The sequence below is a fragment of the Festucalex cinctus genome, chromosome 21 (assembly GCF_051991245.1).
Source record: "Festucalex cinctus isolate MCC-2025b chromosome 21, RoL_Fcin_1.0, whole genome shotgun sequence".
Classification (NCBI taxonomy): Eukaryota; Metazoa; Chordata; class Actinopteri; order Syngnathiformes; family Syngnathidae; genus Festucalex; species Festucalex cinctus.
The window spans coordinates 9,687,107-9,703,369 of record NC_135431.1 but is presented as its reverse complement, the minus strand read 5'-3'; the positions used below and the strand labels follow the sequence as shown (position 1 = coordinate 9,703,369).

The 16,263-nt window shown below is 38.6% G+C and overlaps 2 protein-coding genes across 4 annotated transcripts in view; both read left to right on the top strand.

Moving 5' to 3' along the window:
* LOC144010396 (rho-associated protein kinase 2-like) overlaps positions 1-12,741 on the top strand; it is a 35,754-nt gene extending 23,013 nt beyond the window's left edge. Inside the window, exons 22-32 of one of the 2 annotated variants that reach the window (XM_077510715.1) lie at positions 1,392-1,578; positions 1,670-1,763; positions 1,844-1,938; positions 2,323-2,511; positions 4,000-4,168; positions 4,880-4,947; positions 5,021-5,109; positions 6,906-6,984; positions 8,096-8,363; positions 9,709-9,976; positions 11,866-12,741. In XM_077510715.1, coding sequence (XP_077366841.1) covers positions 1,392-1,578; positions 1,670-1,763; positions 1,844-1,938; positions 2,323-2,511; positions 4,000-4,168; positions 4,880-4,947; positions 5,021-5,109; positions 6,906-6,984; positions 8,096-8,363; positions 9,709-9,976; positions 11,866-11,941 — 1,582 coding nt within the window. In that variant the 3' untranslated portion in view covers positions 11,942-12,741. The remainder of the gene's footprint in view (positions 1-1,391; positions 1,579-1,669; positions 1,764-1,843; positions 1,939-2,322; positions 2,512-3,999; positions 4,169-4,879; positions 4,948-5,020; positions 5,110-6,905; positions 6,985-8,095; positions 8,364-9,708; positions 9,977-11,865) is intronic. The other variant, XM_077510716.1, reaches the window with a different exon arrangement.
* A 562-nt stretch (positions 12,742-13,303) lies between these two features.
* LOC144010409 (uncharacterized) lies at positions 13,304-16,210 on the top strand. 2 transcript variants are annotated; one of them, XM_077510730.1, is made up of 3 exons: positions 13,304-13,732; positions 13,808-13,850; positions 14,768-16,210. In XM_077510730.1, the coding sequence occupies exons 1-3, from the start codon at positions 13,682-13,684 to the stop codon at positions 15,757-15,759; spliced, it is 1,086 nt and encodes a 361-aa protein (XP_077366856.1). In that variant the 5' UTR covers positions 13,304-13,681; the 3' UTR covers positions 15,760-16,210. The 2 variants fall into 2 exon arrangements, with proteins under 2 accessions (XP_077366856.1, XP_077366857.1); XM_077510731.1 differs by lacking the exons at positions 13,304-13,732; positions 13,808-13,850 and adding an exon at positions 14,130-14,373.
* Positions 16,211-16,263: the final 53 nt, after the last annotated feature.

Genomic DNA, 16,263 nt, shown 5'->3' with positions numbered 1-16,263 from the left:
GCTGTAACACACCGCATGAATATTCATGCGGCACAAAAGAGTGACAAGGTTTTTTGCTGCAGGGCTTCCCCTCTCGTGTCATTTACTTTTATGCCACTGCAGGGTTTCAAATGGAAATATGCATTGCAATATGTTACTTAAACCAATAAAGACTTCAAGAGGAACTCAAGAAGCCAATAAATGTATGTGCTTAACATGAATCGATGATTAGATTTCAGTATAAAATTGCCTGATCATTTAAGTGTACTACAAAATTAACTTTCTCTTTACTGTTAGTATTGACAATGATAAAAATATTTGTATCGATGCCAATATCAGTCTTAATCAGGGTTTCCGCGAGTCATTAAAAATCATTAAATGGATTTTGCTGAAATTAAGGCCTATAAATGGCATTAAAAAGTATGAATATTATGTCCAAAATTAAATACAATTGATGTAAAAACGTTGTTGTTCATGCTTTAGTTTACATACAACATTGCACACGAGTTGCTTCATGTTCCAGATACCAATTGCTTTGAATTTGAAAGCAAAAATGTACTGTTTCTGTCCCCAATGTCGAACATGAAACACAATGCCATCTAGTAACAGATAATTACCTCAACACAAATCAAATAAACAATGAAATCAATGTTCACTTCAAATATCTTTATAAATTACTTAGTATAAAATTTGTACACAGTTGTATTTGGTAACCATATTTGTCCACTTTTATGTTACGCCAAACAAAATCTGATATTGAGTAAATCCTCTTGGAGTAGTTTACGCTATAGTATGCAGTTTGACACATTGGCGAATCATCATATGCTTTAGAAAGAAAAATCTTTGTTCACATCATGTGTTAAATGAAATTTTAGGTATCAAAAGTTCTACAGGTACTGGTGAGTACTTGGAGTGAATATTCGGACTGGTATCGGTGTGGAAAAAAAGTATCAAACATCCTTATTGATAACAGTGAGGTGTCCTGGCTGATCTAAAAATAATATAGACCACTGAAGTAGATAATCTGGGGTCACCATTGCAACAAGAAAGACTCTACAAGTAATTCCCCTTTTAAACGTTTTATAATTGCATGTAGATGCCATGAAGCGCCTCAACTCACTTCAACTTGGCATTAACTCATTCACTGCCATTGACGGAAAAAGACGTCAAATGATGCATTTTTTTTTTCTGGTCTGGCAATAAATGTGTTAAGAAGCACTAAATGAAGACATTATGAGAGCATGTTAAGTTCCAAAACAATGAATAGGTGAGATGGAGTTAAAATATCCAAAATGCATCTTTATAAGACCATTTTTTCTGTACTTTGTGAAAGAACAGCTGTTCCACATTCATCCGGTTTGCTTCCATTAACGAGTTCCGCCTTTTTTTTTTTTTTAACTTCCCGACCGCAGGGAATCGCTGGCTTCCCAGCTCGAAGTCAGCCTGACCAAGGCGGACTCGGAGCAGTTGGCCCGCTCCATCGCCGAGGAGCAGTACTCCGACCTGGAGAAGGAGAAGATCATGAAGGAGCTGGAGATCAAAGACATGATGGCCAGACACAAACAGGAGCTTGGCGACAAGGAGGCCACCATCACCTCGGTGAGATGGCAGCAAAAATATTCCGAATTTGGATTTGAGTTTCCCTGACATTCAAGTTGACTTGTTTGAGCCGATTTTGTCTCATCGACAGCTTGAAGAGTCCAATCGCACTCTGACGGTGGATGTGGCTAACTTAGCCAGCGAGAAAGAGGAACTCAACAACCAGCTGAAAGAACTGCAGCAACGTGAGTTCTCCAGAAAAAAAACAACATCTCTATACTCTGCAAATAAACCTCTAAGCTTTTATATTGTGCTATTTCTGCAGAGCTCCAGGAAGCAAAGGATGAGGAGCAGACTATGAGCACTCTCATTGCGACCTTTGAAAAGCAGTTGCAGAATGAAAAGACGCTGAAAATTCAGGTGTGTCTGTGTGACATGCCGCCTACGCCGGGCTTGAAAGCGCTGCCTCTTTTATTTTCGAGAATGTTTGCCACAAATAATTGTGTTGTCAGACTACAAAAAAAAAAAAGATATTCGACTGCAGGCTTGTGATTTCACTCTAAATGTTATTCACAGCAAAAGCAGGCTTCATTTACTGTTTATCTGTAATATGGCCTATTAAGATTCTATTAAAGCGCAGAGCTGAAGCGATGCATCTTAACTTCATGTGAGTGCTGGTAATTGCCTTCTCCCAAATGAGAAAACACTAAAAACCCGTCGTGAAAATATGTAGGCTGGTGAGCAACATATCCCTGCGCATTTATTGGCATTTACCGTGATGGCAAATTGTCGCATGTCACGCAGGCCATCAACAAGCTCGCCGAGGTGATGAACCGAAGGGAGCCGGCCAGGGGAGGCCACCGAGGCACGGACACGGAGGTGCACAAGAAGGAGAAGGAGAACAGGAAGCTCCAGCTGGAGCTCAGATCGGAGAAGGACAAACTCAACAGCACCATCATCAAATTCCAGCGAGAACTGTCGGAAATGCAGGCGGTGAGTACGCCTACGCAGAATATGCAGCGGTTGGAATGGATTAATGGCATTTCCATTCATTTGAATGGTGATGTATACTTTATACTAGGGGGCAACAACCTTCACTCTCAAAAGAGCCATTTAAATAACTAAAAAAATCTGTCTGAAGCCGCAAAACCTTTGAATGTTGTGATGAACGAAGCAGTGAGTTAGTTTTAGTCTCATGTACACACTATAATAGAAAATATGCAGTATCCAATATTCATTTTTTTCTACCTTTTTGTCTCTCTTTTTTTTTTTTTTTTTTTTTTTTTTTTTTAAATCAAACTTAATTTTCCATACATTTTTTAGACTTTTCTGCCCATTTGTCAAATTTCTGACATTTTTGGCAATTTTATGGCCATATGGTCATTTTCTGCCTCTCTGCTTCATTTTTTTGGGACATTTTATGGCTATTTTTTAACATTTTTTGATTACGTATTTTGCTATGAATTTTCTGACATTCGAAACTTTGTGGATATTTTATGGTCATTTTGGGGATTTCTTTTTTTTTGTTTTTAGACATTTTGTAGTTTATTTTTTTAATTGTGTTCTTTATTGCCTTTTTTGGCGCTAAATGTATGTTTTTGTGGTCATTTTATGGTAATTATTGGGATTTCTTCTTTTTGGTTTTGGACACTTTATAGTTACTTTTTGGATGTTTTCTTTTCCACCCTTTTTTTTTTTTTTTTTTTTTTTTTTATGATTTTTCAGACTTTTTTTTGGGCAATTCCAAATACTTTTTGAACATTTTCTGGTTATTTTTTATAAACATTTTTTTGTCTACGTATTTTGCTATGAATTTTATTACTTTGGCAATTTTGTGGATATTTTATGGTAGTTTTGGGAATTTCTTCTTTTGTTTTTGGACATTTTGAAGTTATTTTTTAAATTGTGTTCTTTACTGCCTTTTTCTTAAAGAAATTTTGACTTTTTAGTCAATTTTGTGTACATTTTATGGTAATTATATGGATTTCTTCGTTTTTGCTTTGGACATTTTATAGTTACTTTTTGGACGTTTTCCGCCTTTTTTTTTTTTTTTTTAAATGATTTTAATGCTTTTTGAACATTTTATTTCTGTTTATTCATTCTATTTATTTCGGGGGTTGGATTTTGTATAGCTTATATAGTAATTTTCCTCTTCCTTTTTGTACATTTTATGGTCACGTTTTTGACATTTCTTAGGTGTTTTTTTTTTTAACTTTCTTGTTTTCATCTACCTTCCGTCTATTTTTCTGACAGCTTACAAATTTGGACTTTTTTTTTATCAAATTAATTCATTCAAAAAATATTTTATCTAAAAAAAATAATAATAAAAATAAATATTTAAAAAACATTAGATATCCACATGGAGTAAATAAAAAGCCATATGTGGCTCCAGAGCCACAGGTTGCAGATCCCCCTTTATACAGTCATCTATTTATCTTCAGTTAAATTTCACGATAGCATGTTTTTGTTTGTGCCGTGCAGACGATCGCAGAGGAGAACCAAGTGCGTCAGGAGCTTCAGATGATGCTCGCCAGCAAGGACAGCGACATCGAGCAGCTCCGCTGCCAGCTCACCTCCCTAAGCGTTCACTCTCTGGACTCCACCAGCATCAGCAGCGGCAACGACTTGGACGTGGGCGAAGGCTACCCAGGTAGCAACGAGCATTTGAACCGCGACGACTATCCGTCACATCTTGAAACTTTTCTGTTTCCTCTCTTTCCACGTCATATTCTGCACCATCATCTGCGGTGTTTTTGACCTTTTTCCTCCCCCCTTCTATATTCTCCTTCCTCCCGTCGGGCGCAGTGCGCATTACCCACTCACACACCTCCGAATCGATGTCCTTCACCTACCAGCGCACACACAAATCGGTGCGCATCGACACCCGGCCCGACCTCCGTCCGGCGCGCTCTCTCTTTGACTCTGACTCTGAGGATGAAGAAAAAAATGAAAGTGAGGAGCGGGGCCAGCGTCCCCTGGCTCTCACTTACCAGCAGCCTGAGGATGACCTTGCAGGTGACCCCTGCATGGTGGTACAAAGGCTTGGAGACATTAAACTATTACTGCTAATTGATTTAAAAAAAAAACAATCTTGACCATGGTTGAGCTCAGCATGATGTCAGCTAATCCCGCTACGCTGTTTACTCTGATTCTGATGTGTCTTAATGCGCTTGATGTCCACTGATGCGTACTCACGGCTTGACTTGTGACCGGTTTTGTTCACATTCCACCTCAAAAGACGCACGTGGTTTGTCATGTACAAATCATGGACAAAAGTCTTGGCACACATTGAGGCAAATTAAATTGACCACAAGATAAATATCACATAAAATGTTGAATAAGGCTCTTTGTGTTGTTTTAGATTCCAGACTTGAGGGTTGGCTCTCACTCCCTACCAAGCACACAAAACGGTTCGGCTGGGACAAAAAGGTAACATAACATTTGACTCATTTCCTTTTTATTCTTATTTTATTTAAATTTGACCTCTGTTTTCCTTCAACAGTTTGTTGTGGTGAGCAGTAAGAAGATTCTGTTCTACAACAGCGAGCAGGACCGTGAACAGGCCAACCCTTTCATGATCTTGGACATAGAGTGAGTTAATTCCTACTTTTAAATAAATAAAAAAATGTACACACAGATTACTAGGGATGTAAACAATATGTCCAATCATGATACGAAATTATGACGATATATATACATAGTACAGGTAACCTTAACTTCAATCTACAATCACTCATAACACTTAATAGTGAGGCACTTATTGGCTAATGAATGCACGCATTGTGAATTTAGTAAATTTGTGGAGGAACTCAAACGTGCTACGTCCTCCTTCATATTGCGATTAGTGTGGGTCTTAAACATAGCTGGCCAAAACATGCTTAATTAAAATGAAACTGCATCAATAAGCTAACCACCAGAGGGTGCTGGAACTGCACAAATGGTAGGGCTGCTCCATTATGGAAAAAATAATAATCACGACTATTTTGGCAATAATTGAAATCATGATTATTTTTTGGTACAAAACAAGAAAATGTTTAAACATTTAAAAATATTAAGACCAATTTAAAAAACAATGGAAACACTATAATTATGTAAGTTCCTTTTGGACCAAACAGAATTTCTAATAATGTTTATTTATTTATTTATTTATTTATTTATTTATGTTGGCAACAACTTTAAATTGGAGTGCAGCATTTGCACTATGCAGGAGGACAATCATTTATTTATTTTTTGTACAAAACAAGAAAATGTTTAATCATAAAAAAAATATATATATTAAGACAAATAAAATTATTTGAAGCAGTATAACTTTGCAAGTTTCTTTTTGGATGAAACAAAATTTTATTTAATTAGTTATTTTAAAATTTAAAAAGGTGCAATTGTATAACTTTAACCAACAACAATTAGTGTTAATTATCTTTTTTTTTCTTTTTTTTTTCTTTTTTTTCTTTTTTTTCCCCCAATTATGCTGATTTTGTAATTCTGGAGTATAATAATTGAAATTTTAATTGAATTTCGATTAAGTGCACAGCCCTGCAACCTGGCCTTTTTAACAGTGCTGCTTTTAATATCGTAAAAGCAAGCAAGAAAACATTAAAAGGTTTTAAAATGCTTTGAATACTTTTAGTCAAAATCAATAGGGCTCTTGCTTTGTCTCATATAAATAATCTTACAATTTGAGGATGAAAAATATACATAGTAAAATAGATCCCACATCCTCTGTGTAAATTCATTCACAATCAGTTGTTTTCTTGTAATGATGTCAATAAATCATACTTGTGACTGTATATTCTTCTCATTTTCTCCCAAAGTGCTTGACTGAAAAAGTACAAGGCAAATATAGACAAAAACATTTAGAGATAAAACGTTTGTGGCATAATTGCCTTTTGATTAATATGGTCCAAAGTTCAACTCACAAAGGTGGACATGAAAGTATCGGAACAATCCCATGATCCTGATTATCCACGCTTTAAATTTAAGGATGGCTAAAACATTGTGCGATTAGGGATTTTACAAGAACGCGTTCTGACTGAGTTAAATGATTTGCCCTAAGCTACCTCCAACACGCCGGACCAGGAATCATACAAATTTAATAACATTCTCGCTCCAAAATAGAGAATAGGATCCGGAAAAGGCTGGTGATTCATAGGTTGAAAAAGACCAGAATATTCACCTCCTGATTGGACATTTGCGATCTGCAACAGAATTCATTAAAAAATAGATTCATTTTTTTGCCTTTAGAGCAGATAATTAAGTCTGACAAAGGATAAACTTCTGTATCAGTGTTGTACTGCCATCACATTATTTTCCACTATCAACTATTCCAATGCAGTATTATTCTGGTTTCTTGTTCATTATTTCAACTCTTCTCTTATTTTCCGCCACAGCAAACTCTTTCATGCCCGACCCGTCACTCAGACTGATGTGTACCGTGCAGACGCTGTAGAAATCCCACGGATATTTCAGGTAAGGCAATAATGCAATATGAATAAAACATTTTTCCCCCTTTCCCTCCTGTTACTTTTTTTTTCTATGCTGCACCTCACTGCCAGAAAAAAAAGATGTGGTGGATTATACATCAAATTTTAAAGAGGGAGTCAACCCCCCCCAAAAAATTCTTGACAATAACATGTTCTGTGCAGCCCCACTAGTCTAAATATGGTATTCTGGTTAATATTGTGCTAGTGGAATATGAGATAAGCAGCAAAATCCAACAGTATTTATCAATATCAGAAAGCGGCCATTTTGTAAAATGCTGTCTCGTGAAAATGACATCACAGTTGCTCAGGTCTCGGGTAACAACCAATCACAACTCAGCTTCAGAAAACAGGTGAGCTGTGATTGGTTGTTGCCTGAACCCTGAGTAACTGTGATGTCATCTTCAGTCGACGGCAAGTGGCAAAATGGCCGCCCTGAGATAAATAAAAACGGCTGGATTTTGCTTCATATCTTATATTCCACAAAAGTAATATTGATCAGAATGTCATGTTTCGACTAGTGAGGTCACATGTAACATATTATTGTCAAAATGTGTTTAACTCTTTGACCACCAATAACGATTAGTAAACTCATGATGTATGCCGCCATAAATGCCAACTACGTTTTTGTTTTTTGTTTTGTTTTTTATCAATGGGCAGTTCACCGTCTAAGTGCAGCACGCGCTGCTTGGTCAATGAGTTGTGGAATCAAAAAACACTCACTATCTATGGCCAGCAGATGGCAGCATTGTATCTCTTTTAAATTGGCTCATTGCGTGTGAAATTACAATGAAACATAATGAAATCTGATGAAATTGAACGTTTTCAAGGATCAAATTATCAAAGCCTTTGTCATATCAAAGTTTTTTTTTTGAAAACGTGTGGCAGTAAAAGAGTTAAGGTTGACTTGTACTTCATTACGAAGTTCCATTGCCAACTACTGGCAAGGTATGCTTACTACAACATGATTTTTCATAGTTTTTTAGGCTTATTCTGATATTTGGCTGAATATAATCACTGATTCATCAGCTCATAAATTAAGAAAATATATAATCAATACGGCCCTAATGGCGTCATCGTATCCACGTAACGTCTTCCAGATCCTGTACGCCAACGAGGGCGAGAGCAAGCGCGATCAGGAGGTCGTCATGGAGACCACGCCCTTCGGCGAGCGCCCCTCCCACATCAGCCACAAGGGCCACGAGTTCGTCCTCACGCTCTACCACTTCCCCTCCAGCTGCGAGGCCTGCACCCGGCCGCTCTGGCACGTATTTAAGCCGCCGCCGGCCCTCGAGTGCCGCCGCTGCCACACCAAGTGCCACAAGGACCACCTGGACAGGAAGGAGGAGGTCATTGTGCCCTGCAAGGGTCGGTATACAAATTACAACACTTCACCTTATTTATTTTTATTCAGGGTGTCAAAATTACAGCGTTAATTTTGAGTTAATGTAGAGTTTAAAGCCACTCATTTTTGATGAATGACTTGGATTTGGAATGCCTGTACCGGGGGAATTCCAGTCGCAACGTAGCAGACATTTCCACGTCAAAATTTAACAGTAATAAATGTTATAATAATACATATATTTGTGGAGACTGAAGTCAAGTTGTATTTTACAATGTTAAAATGAGCAGAATTTCACAAGTTACTTCATGTTAAAGTCGATTAGATAGCACTTAATATGAAAAGAAAAATGCACGGAGCTGTCGCCAATCTCTTACAAATGCAATTATGCCATCTAGTGGCAGAAAAATGACCTCAAAATAAATCAATGTCACACATTTGTTTTTATAGTATATCTTTTTAAATTTTAACTCAATTTTATGAATTACTATGAAATTACTGTATCAATGACTTAAGGATGCAGCCATATTTATATTAGTTTAAGATTTATGTTTCCACTTTTATGTTAGCAAGAGTATGAAAACATTTTGACATTTTATCGTACATTTTATTGTACATAGAAAAGATATAAAATTTTCGATTAATCGTGAGTTAACTATTGAAGTCGTGATTAACACCCCTAATAAATATACATTTTTAATCCAAGTAAATCAGCTATTTTTGTGTTGTATAACTGTTAAACATAAATAAATACTGTCACTGGCCTATATATGATAAGAAAATTAAATGCTTTCCCACACCTTGCGATATTGAATTAATGATTAATTTACATTTCACACCAGTAGAGGGCGCCCAGGACAAAAGAGACAAACTAAACATTGTTGACTTTAGCTGATCTAACTGAAGTTAAAAAAAAAAAAAAAAGAAATCCATTCATCCATCCATTTTATGTACCGCTTATCTTCACAAGGTCACCTTTTTGTTCTTTTATTCTTTTTTTTTCTTTCTTTTTTTTATCTAATCTGGTACGGTGACATGGAGCGGTTGAAATATGTTTTTCATCCTTATAAGAAAATTTCTCGCTATGAGACCACTTTCTCTTCCTGATGGGGAACATATTTCAGTTTCAGTCCCCCCCCCACCCAATGTCACTTTAGGGACACAAATCAATAACACACAGCACAGTACATCTTTTTAAATTTAACACAATTTTATGATTTATTATGAAAGATGCAGCCATATTTCTTAGTTTAACATTTTTTCACTTTTGAAAAGAATATGAAAACCTACAAAAAATATTTTAATCACCTGACACCCCTATTTTTTTTTTTTTAATAGATATTTAATGTTCTATTTTTTGCCCGTGAACAGTGAACTACGACATGTCCACCGCCAAAGAGCTGCTTTTGCTGACCGGCAGCCGGGAGGAGCAGCAACGGTGGGTCAGCCAACTCCTCAAGCGCATCCCCAGGAAGCACCCGCAGCCCGCCGCCCCGGCCCACGCACCCGAGGCACCGCCGCGGTCCTCACCCCGCGTTTCGCCCAGCCCGTCACCAAGGGGCTCGCCGCAGATTTCGCCACACCGCGGCGCCGTGAGAGTGTCGTCCTCCAGACAGCAGCAGTCGTCCAGGAAGGCCAGGTGAGGATTCCAACACTTTGCTGACTCATTTAGTCTTTATTCATGACCGTTTATTATCACGACTGGGGGTCCTCAGTTTACGATGGTGCCAGCTACTGTTGTACTAAATGTTTTGTTTTATACTTAGTGTTTTCATAAAAATTATGTAAAGTTATTTTGCCTTTTAAACTAGTGTAGGTTATACAAACACAGGTTATGTCGCCGCCGTAAGACCGAGGTCCTCCTGTATACATATTTTTTGTTGCTTTGCTTTTCTGCAATTTCTTTCATTTTTTTTTTAAATAAATTATTATAGTACATACATCAATTAGTAACACAAATAGCAAAAATTTGCAATGGTTGCTGCCGCAATGTGGCTATAAGTTCTTATTAGTTTAAAGTTAGCTCAAAGTATGAACACAAATCACTTGAATATAATTTCAAACTATTCTTAGAGCATGGTCCTAAAAAAATTTATTTCTTATAGATTATTTGATTTTGAAAAAAATGCACTGAAAGTGCAACGGTGCCCGTATGTCTGCGCTTTGAAACATTTTCTATTTTCCTATTAGCGTTGTGTTTGTTTGTTTGTTTGTTTTACATCTTTAGATAGCATAAATACTCTCATTTTAACTCATTCACTCCCAGCCATTTTCACAGAAGCAATCCCGTTTGCTCCCGGCTGTTTTACTAGATTGTGACTGATTTTGCAAGGCCCACAGAATATAGTGTTCAATTGCTATAAAAGCATGGAACCTACCAAAAGAAAGATTAAAGTCTCTTCTTTCATCAGGAAAAAAAAGTATGTTTCTATCTGTTTCCGTTTTGCAGCAATTAGCATTAGAAGAGAGCTAAGTTTCATCAGTTTTCACAAATCTAGTCAAAATTGTAAATTGAGCTTTTTTTCTACATGGCCCTGGTTGAGCTCCTTTGCTCTGCTGCCACCTGCTGGCCGTTTGTGTAATAACTACCATTTCTGCAACCGTTCTTTGCAGTTGAGAGGCTGCATCAAAGCCTTCTGTATGCTCTAGCATAAAAAAACAAAACAAAACGTGTAAATACGTCTTTGGGACACTTAGAACATTTAACAAAAACGTATTTACACGTTATTGGGAGCAAATGGGTTAAAAAAAAGTACAATTATTCCAACTAAAAACCTTTACTCAGGCACTTACTGTATCTGATGTTGAGCAGCTAGATAGCCTATTAGCACCCGATTAGCTGTTAGCTTTCACCACTGCCATTAGCCATTCAGGCATTTCCCTGCATCACCTTGAAAAGTTGCTTTTTCCAATGTCAAACCCACAAGGAGCCTCACTTGCCTGTCTGACATCTTCTGGAATCCCGCTGCTGTGAGCTGTCAAGCTAGCTGGTGGCCTTTTAGCCAGTGGCCAGCACTAGCTAGTCTAGCATGGCGCTTTAGCACTTTCGGGCTTTACAAACAGCATAAAAAAAAAACACCAATAGCCAAAAATAGGTTAGTTTTTCATTGAGTAATTCATCAAAATCAGTTGTTGAATCAGTGGAGATTAATTTTATTAATATTCATATTTGCTCCGTATGCTCATAAATGCCCAGCTGAATGGGAACAAATGTTATGTCGTGCTTTTCAGCTGTTATTTCACATGAAGCCGATTGGTAACCACAGTCTGTCAGCTGTCTTTATTTCCACTGTTAGCCGCATGCTAACTGGCTCTCGCCCCTCAGCAGCGGCCCCGTACTACGCATCATCCTCCACTGACCTCTTCACCCACCATGCTAACGTTTCCCATGCTTGGGAAACTGTAAGTAGCTGAGCTTGCGCGCAGCAACACCGCTTAACCAACTAATCGTTCGGCTCACCGCTCCGTCCCGCACCCCTGATTTATTATCACCCCTCGCTCAGTTGAACTTCCTACTTACTGTTTCAGATTGCTTGATTTTGACCTGAAAGACTTGAGGTGGTCGTTGGACGACACCGACAGTGATGATGATATGTTCTTCTGAAAGAAGTGACAAAGGGGGGACGGAGGGTAACTTCTGCATGGTTGCATCTCGACTACAAGCATGGTCTTGAGTGTTCTCTAACAATTGCAGTGAATGGACATTAAAAAGTTATTTTTAACTTGAGTGGAATTAAGGAGGAGTCTATTTGAGATGAAATGTTACATTTGTCCAAGTAGACCATCATTTCATTATTTATAGGTTTTACAGTTAATTGTGTGGATATTGTGTGGGCATGTGCCATTTTCAGCAGTTGCATCATGCGCGTGCGTGTTTCAATTTTTCTTTTAATATAATTTCTTGTTTTTCTTCCCTCCAGTTAACCCTGGCTCAGCGAAGGGATTCTTCCTTGCTGATGATTGACAGCAGTGTGCCAACACGTGTTACTTTTCAGGAAAGCCGAAAACTTTTACTCAGAACTTTTTTTAATATGAGGAACAATATCGCAATCCTTTTTTTATTATGCCAACTTCAAATTGACATTATGAACAAAAATGGACTTTCACATTTGTGTTTGATGTGCAAGGGGTGTGCGTTGTGTATATAAAATGAGGACTTTTTTTTTTGTGTGTATCATATCGTAGAAGATCTAGCACATGTGGATTGTATTATTTTTTATGAGCGTATATAATATTAATTATCAGCACGGGCTTGTCTGGAAATAGTTTACAGAATAAAGTTGCACATTAATATTGGGTCACCAGTTTAGTTTTGTCACATTAGACAGTTTTTAAATGGAAAGTCAAGCAATCCCGTTTTTTTTTCAATGGTCAAATAAAATTACACATTATCCATTTTCTGTAGCACGTCCTCATTTGAGTGTTATTTAACATGCATGGAAATGTTCATAGAATGAGAGGAAATAATCTTGATTTTTCATGAATTCTGTACCTCACACTACAGCATTTTTTCCCCACAAAGTTATTTGACCAGAATATTTTCATCTCCCTCCAAGTTTCTGGTGGAATTAGTGGGCTTACATGAATCTTTCAGAAGCGCCTAAAGCCAACTGGCACTCATCATACATAATGCAATAGCTCATCATGTTGCCCATCTGCTACAAAATTGTACTTCACACTGCACAACGAATATATTTCCAATCAGTGTGTAAATGAACAGATCCTGGTTGAATGACAACCGAACTTCTGACCTGGGCACACACAAAGACAAACCTACAAGCAAACTGAATTGAAACGGAACTTGTAAGGATGAAGAAAATCCAACGCAAGACTAACTCAGCTGAGTACAACCTCTGACTTCACTTTTGTTAGCAGCTTATTCCATTCGTGTGCAGCATAACAGCTAAATGCTGCTTCACCATGTTTACTTTGGATTCTTGGCTCTAATTAGCTTCTTTTTTTTTTTCTTTTTTTTTAAATAGTATTTGTGTCATAAAGCAGTGATTTATAGACCAGGATTGCCAATATATTTTCTTACAATCCATCCATTTATTATTGTGCTTGTCCTTATTAACGTCCATCACAGGTAACAGGAGCTTATCCGAGCTAACGAGGTGAAGTGCACCCTGGACTGGACCAGCCAATCACAGGGCACATCTAGACAAACAACCACACATACATGTGTGTTCAGACAACCCTGGAAAAACCACAAGCAAACACTTGTAAAACATGCAAATTTCACACACAGATAGCCCGAACTGAGATTCAAACCCAGAACCTTTCGACTGTGAGGCACCACTACCGCACTGCATTAATCCTCATACGTCATATATAATCAAATGCAATGAAGTCTCATTCCCTGTTGCTTTCGTCCAAGTGTCCGTCCTTGACTGCGGTGAGTGCCTTGTTTGCATAATAAGTAATGATTACATTGGGATTGAGCTCCCTGAATGACTCAGTGGTTTTGCAGATCCTGCAGCCACACTCATCCACCTTCCAGCATCAGCACGACAGTAAGTTGGATTCAAGTTTCTTATCAGTGCAGTAGGGTAGTGATTCATAACTAGTGAACAGATCTGATCTGCATTGGAAATTATCCAAAGCAATTTAATTGGTCTGAAATAATTTCTGTATTATAAATACTGGTAATGTATCATTCATCTGACTATAGCCTACCGGTGACAGGTAATATAATGCAATACTCTTACACAAGGTGGCACAAAGTACAATTAAACTGTGTATCCATCCACCTGCATATGTTTGTACAACAGATTGCAGTGAGCCCACAATATATCACGGTCTTCGATGTAGTACCAAGTTTTGCCACAACAGGCAGCACTGAGGCCTACTCAAAAGGATGCAGCACAAATTACAGCAAGAACAAGGGGATGCCACTTCTGTGCCATACTCTGTCACATATTTCTGTTTTAATATTTGTTCTGACAGAGCATAATGAATATTTGCTGGTGTATGTATTTTATGTGCTTTTTGTATGTGTTGATGCTCCGTACGTGTTAAAATAGCAGCTGTTTGAAGGTGTGTATGAATGCTAATTCTATGGTATGGTTGTATGTATAGCATCAAGCTAGCGGACATTAGTTGGACAAAATTGTATGGTATATTTGAACAATTTGGTGTTTAAATACACAATGTTTAATTGTCGTCACTTTTATATGTCAGTTTTAGAGTAAAATTTAAGCTGGGAGTGACAAAGCTTTGAGCAAGCATTTAAAGATTTGGAGAATTGCTAGCAAGAGCATTGGAACAAACGAAAAGGAATGCTTTTGAGAGTTGCCAGATAAATAGTGAGATAAAACAAAACTCTAAGCGACCGTTGAACGACCCCTGACAGGACCCCACATTCACTAACATTCGCAAACATTTGCCCCTCACTGGGATACTAGCTTAATACTTTCTTCTTTTCCCCTAGTAATGAAGGTGTTTGGTGCAGTTGTCTTCTTCCTGGTCTATTTCGGCCATGCTACTTCAGCGTGCCCGACGCTTTGCAAATGCTACCCAAGAAGAGCCGAGGTGGTCTGCAGTGAGGTTCCCCTGACGGCTTTCCCCTCCGAGGGTCTCCCCAAGAACACCAGCACCCTCACCATCCAGTTCACCAACCTCACGTCCATCTCCGAGCAGGATCTCAACGCAACGCCCCAACTGAAACAGCTCCACCTGTTCAGCAACCACCTCAAGAACCTCTCCTCGCACCTCCTCAGGGGTGTGCCTCACCTCACCACTTTGGACCTCACCGGCAACAAGCTGAGCCACTTGCCTGCGGATGTCTTCAGCCACGCCCCGCTTCAAATCTTGGTGCTCAAAAACAACCTGATTGAGAAAACGGATGCCACGTGGCTTCCCGATAATTCCAACCTGACTTGGTTGGACTTCTCTGGGAATCGATTGACAAACGTCGCCGCAGAGTTTCTCAAAAAAATGCCACACCTGGAAAACCTTGACCTCGCCAATAACCGTCTGCTGAAGATCTTTGCAAATTCTCTGGATCCGCTCACCAAACTTGATCGATTGAATCTGCGCAACAACAAACTGGACAGTCTGGATGACTCTTTACTCGATAGCACCCGGAACCTCACCTACTTGTTCCTCTCCAGGAACAAGCTCAGTAGTGTTCCTCAGAACATTTTTAAGGAGCTCACTCAGCTCAAACATCTCAGCCTGGACGACAACCAGCTTAGCAGCATCCCTCCAGGATTGCTCGACCATTTGAAGGCCCTGGAGGATGAAGGGCTGGACCTGACCGCCAACCCGTGGGTGTGCGACGGGAAATTGGAGTACCTCCTCGGGTGGCTCCAGAAGAACCAGAAGAAAGCCTTCCTTCCAGAGACCATCATTTGTTCCGGTCCTCAGTCTCTCAGGAGTCGCTCTGTTATGTCACTCACAGAGACTGAACTAAAGATTTGAGTAAAGAATCTTTAAAAAGCTAGTCTTTTTCTCATTAGTTGCAGTTTACATACCAACAGATTGATACTGCTCATGCTAGCTCGCTATATCAAGCTATAGCTAACGTTGCTGGCTACGTTCAGCGAAAGTAGATGTGGGCAAGATGTAAAGAATACCATCAATCTACACACACACTTTAAAAACATAGCTTTGTGAACAGAAGCATGGGAGGAAAAAACACAAGTAACTCATTTTTTTAAATACTAGTTCCTTCCTACCTCTACTAACCATGCAACCACTTTTCTAAGCTACAAAAACGATAGTTCTTTAGCTTCTGAAAGTTCTCTTTTTACTTCAGCAACGTAAACCACGCAGAAAATATCTCTGATTTTTCATCAAACTTTACAACTGTTGTCATACTTTAGCTAGCAAGCAGATGCGGCAACATAGATCAATAAAACTGCTCTGATTACTTTTCCTGGTCATATTTTGTGAGGCCACGTGTTGCTTGGCAGAATTCCAAAG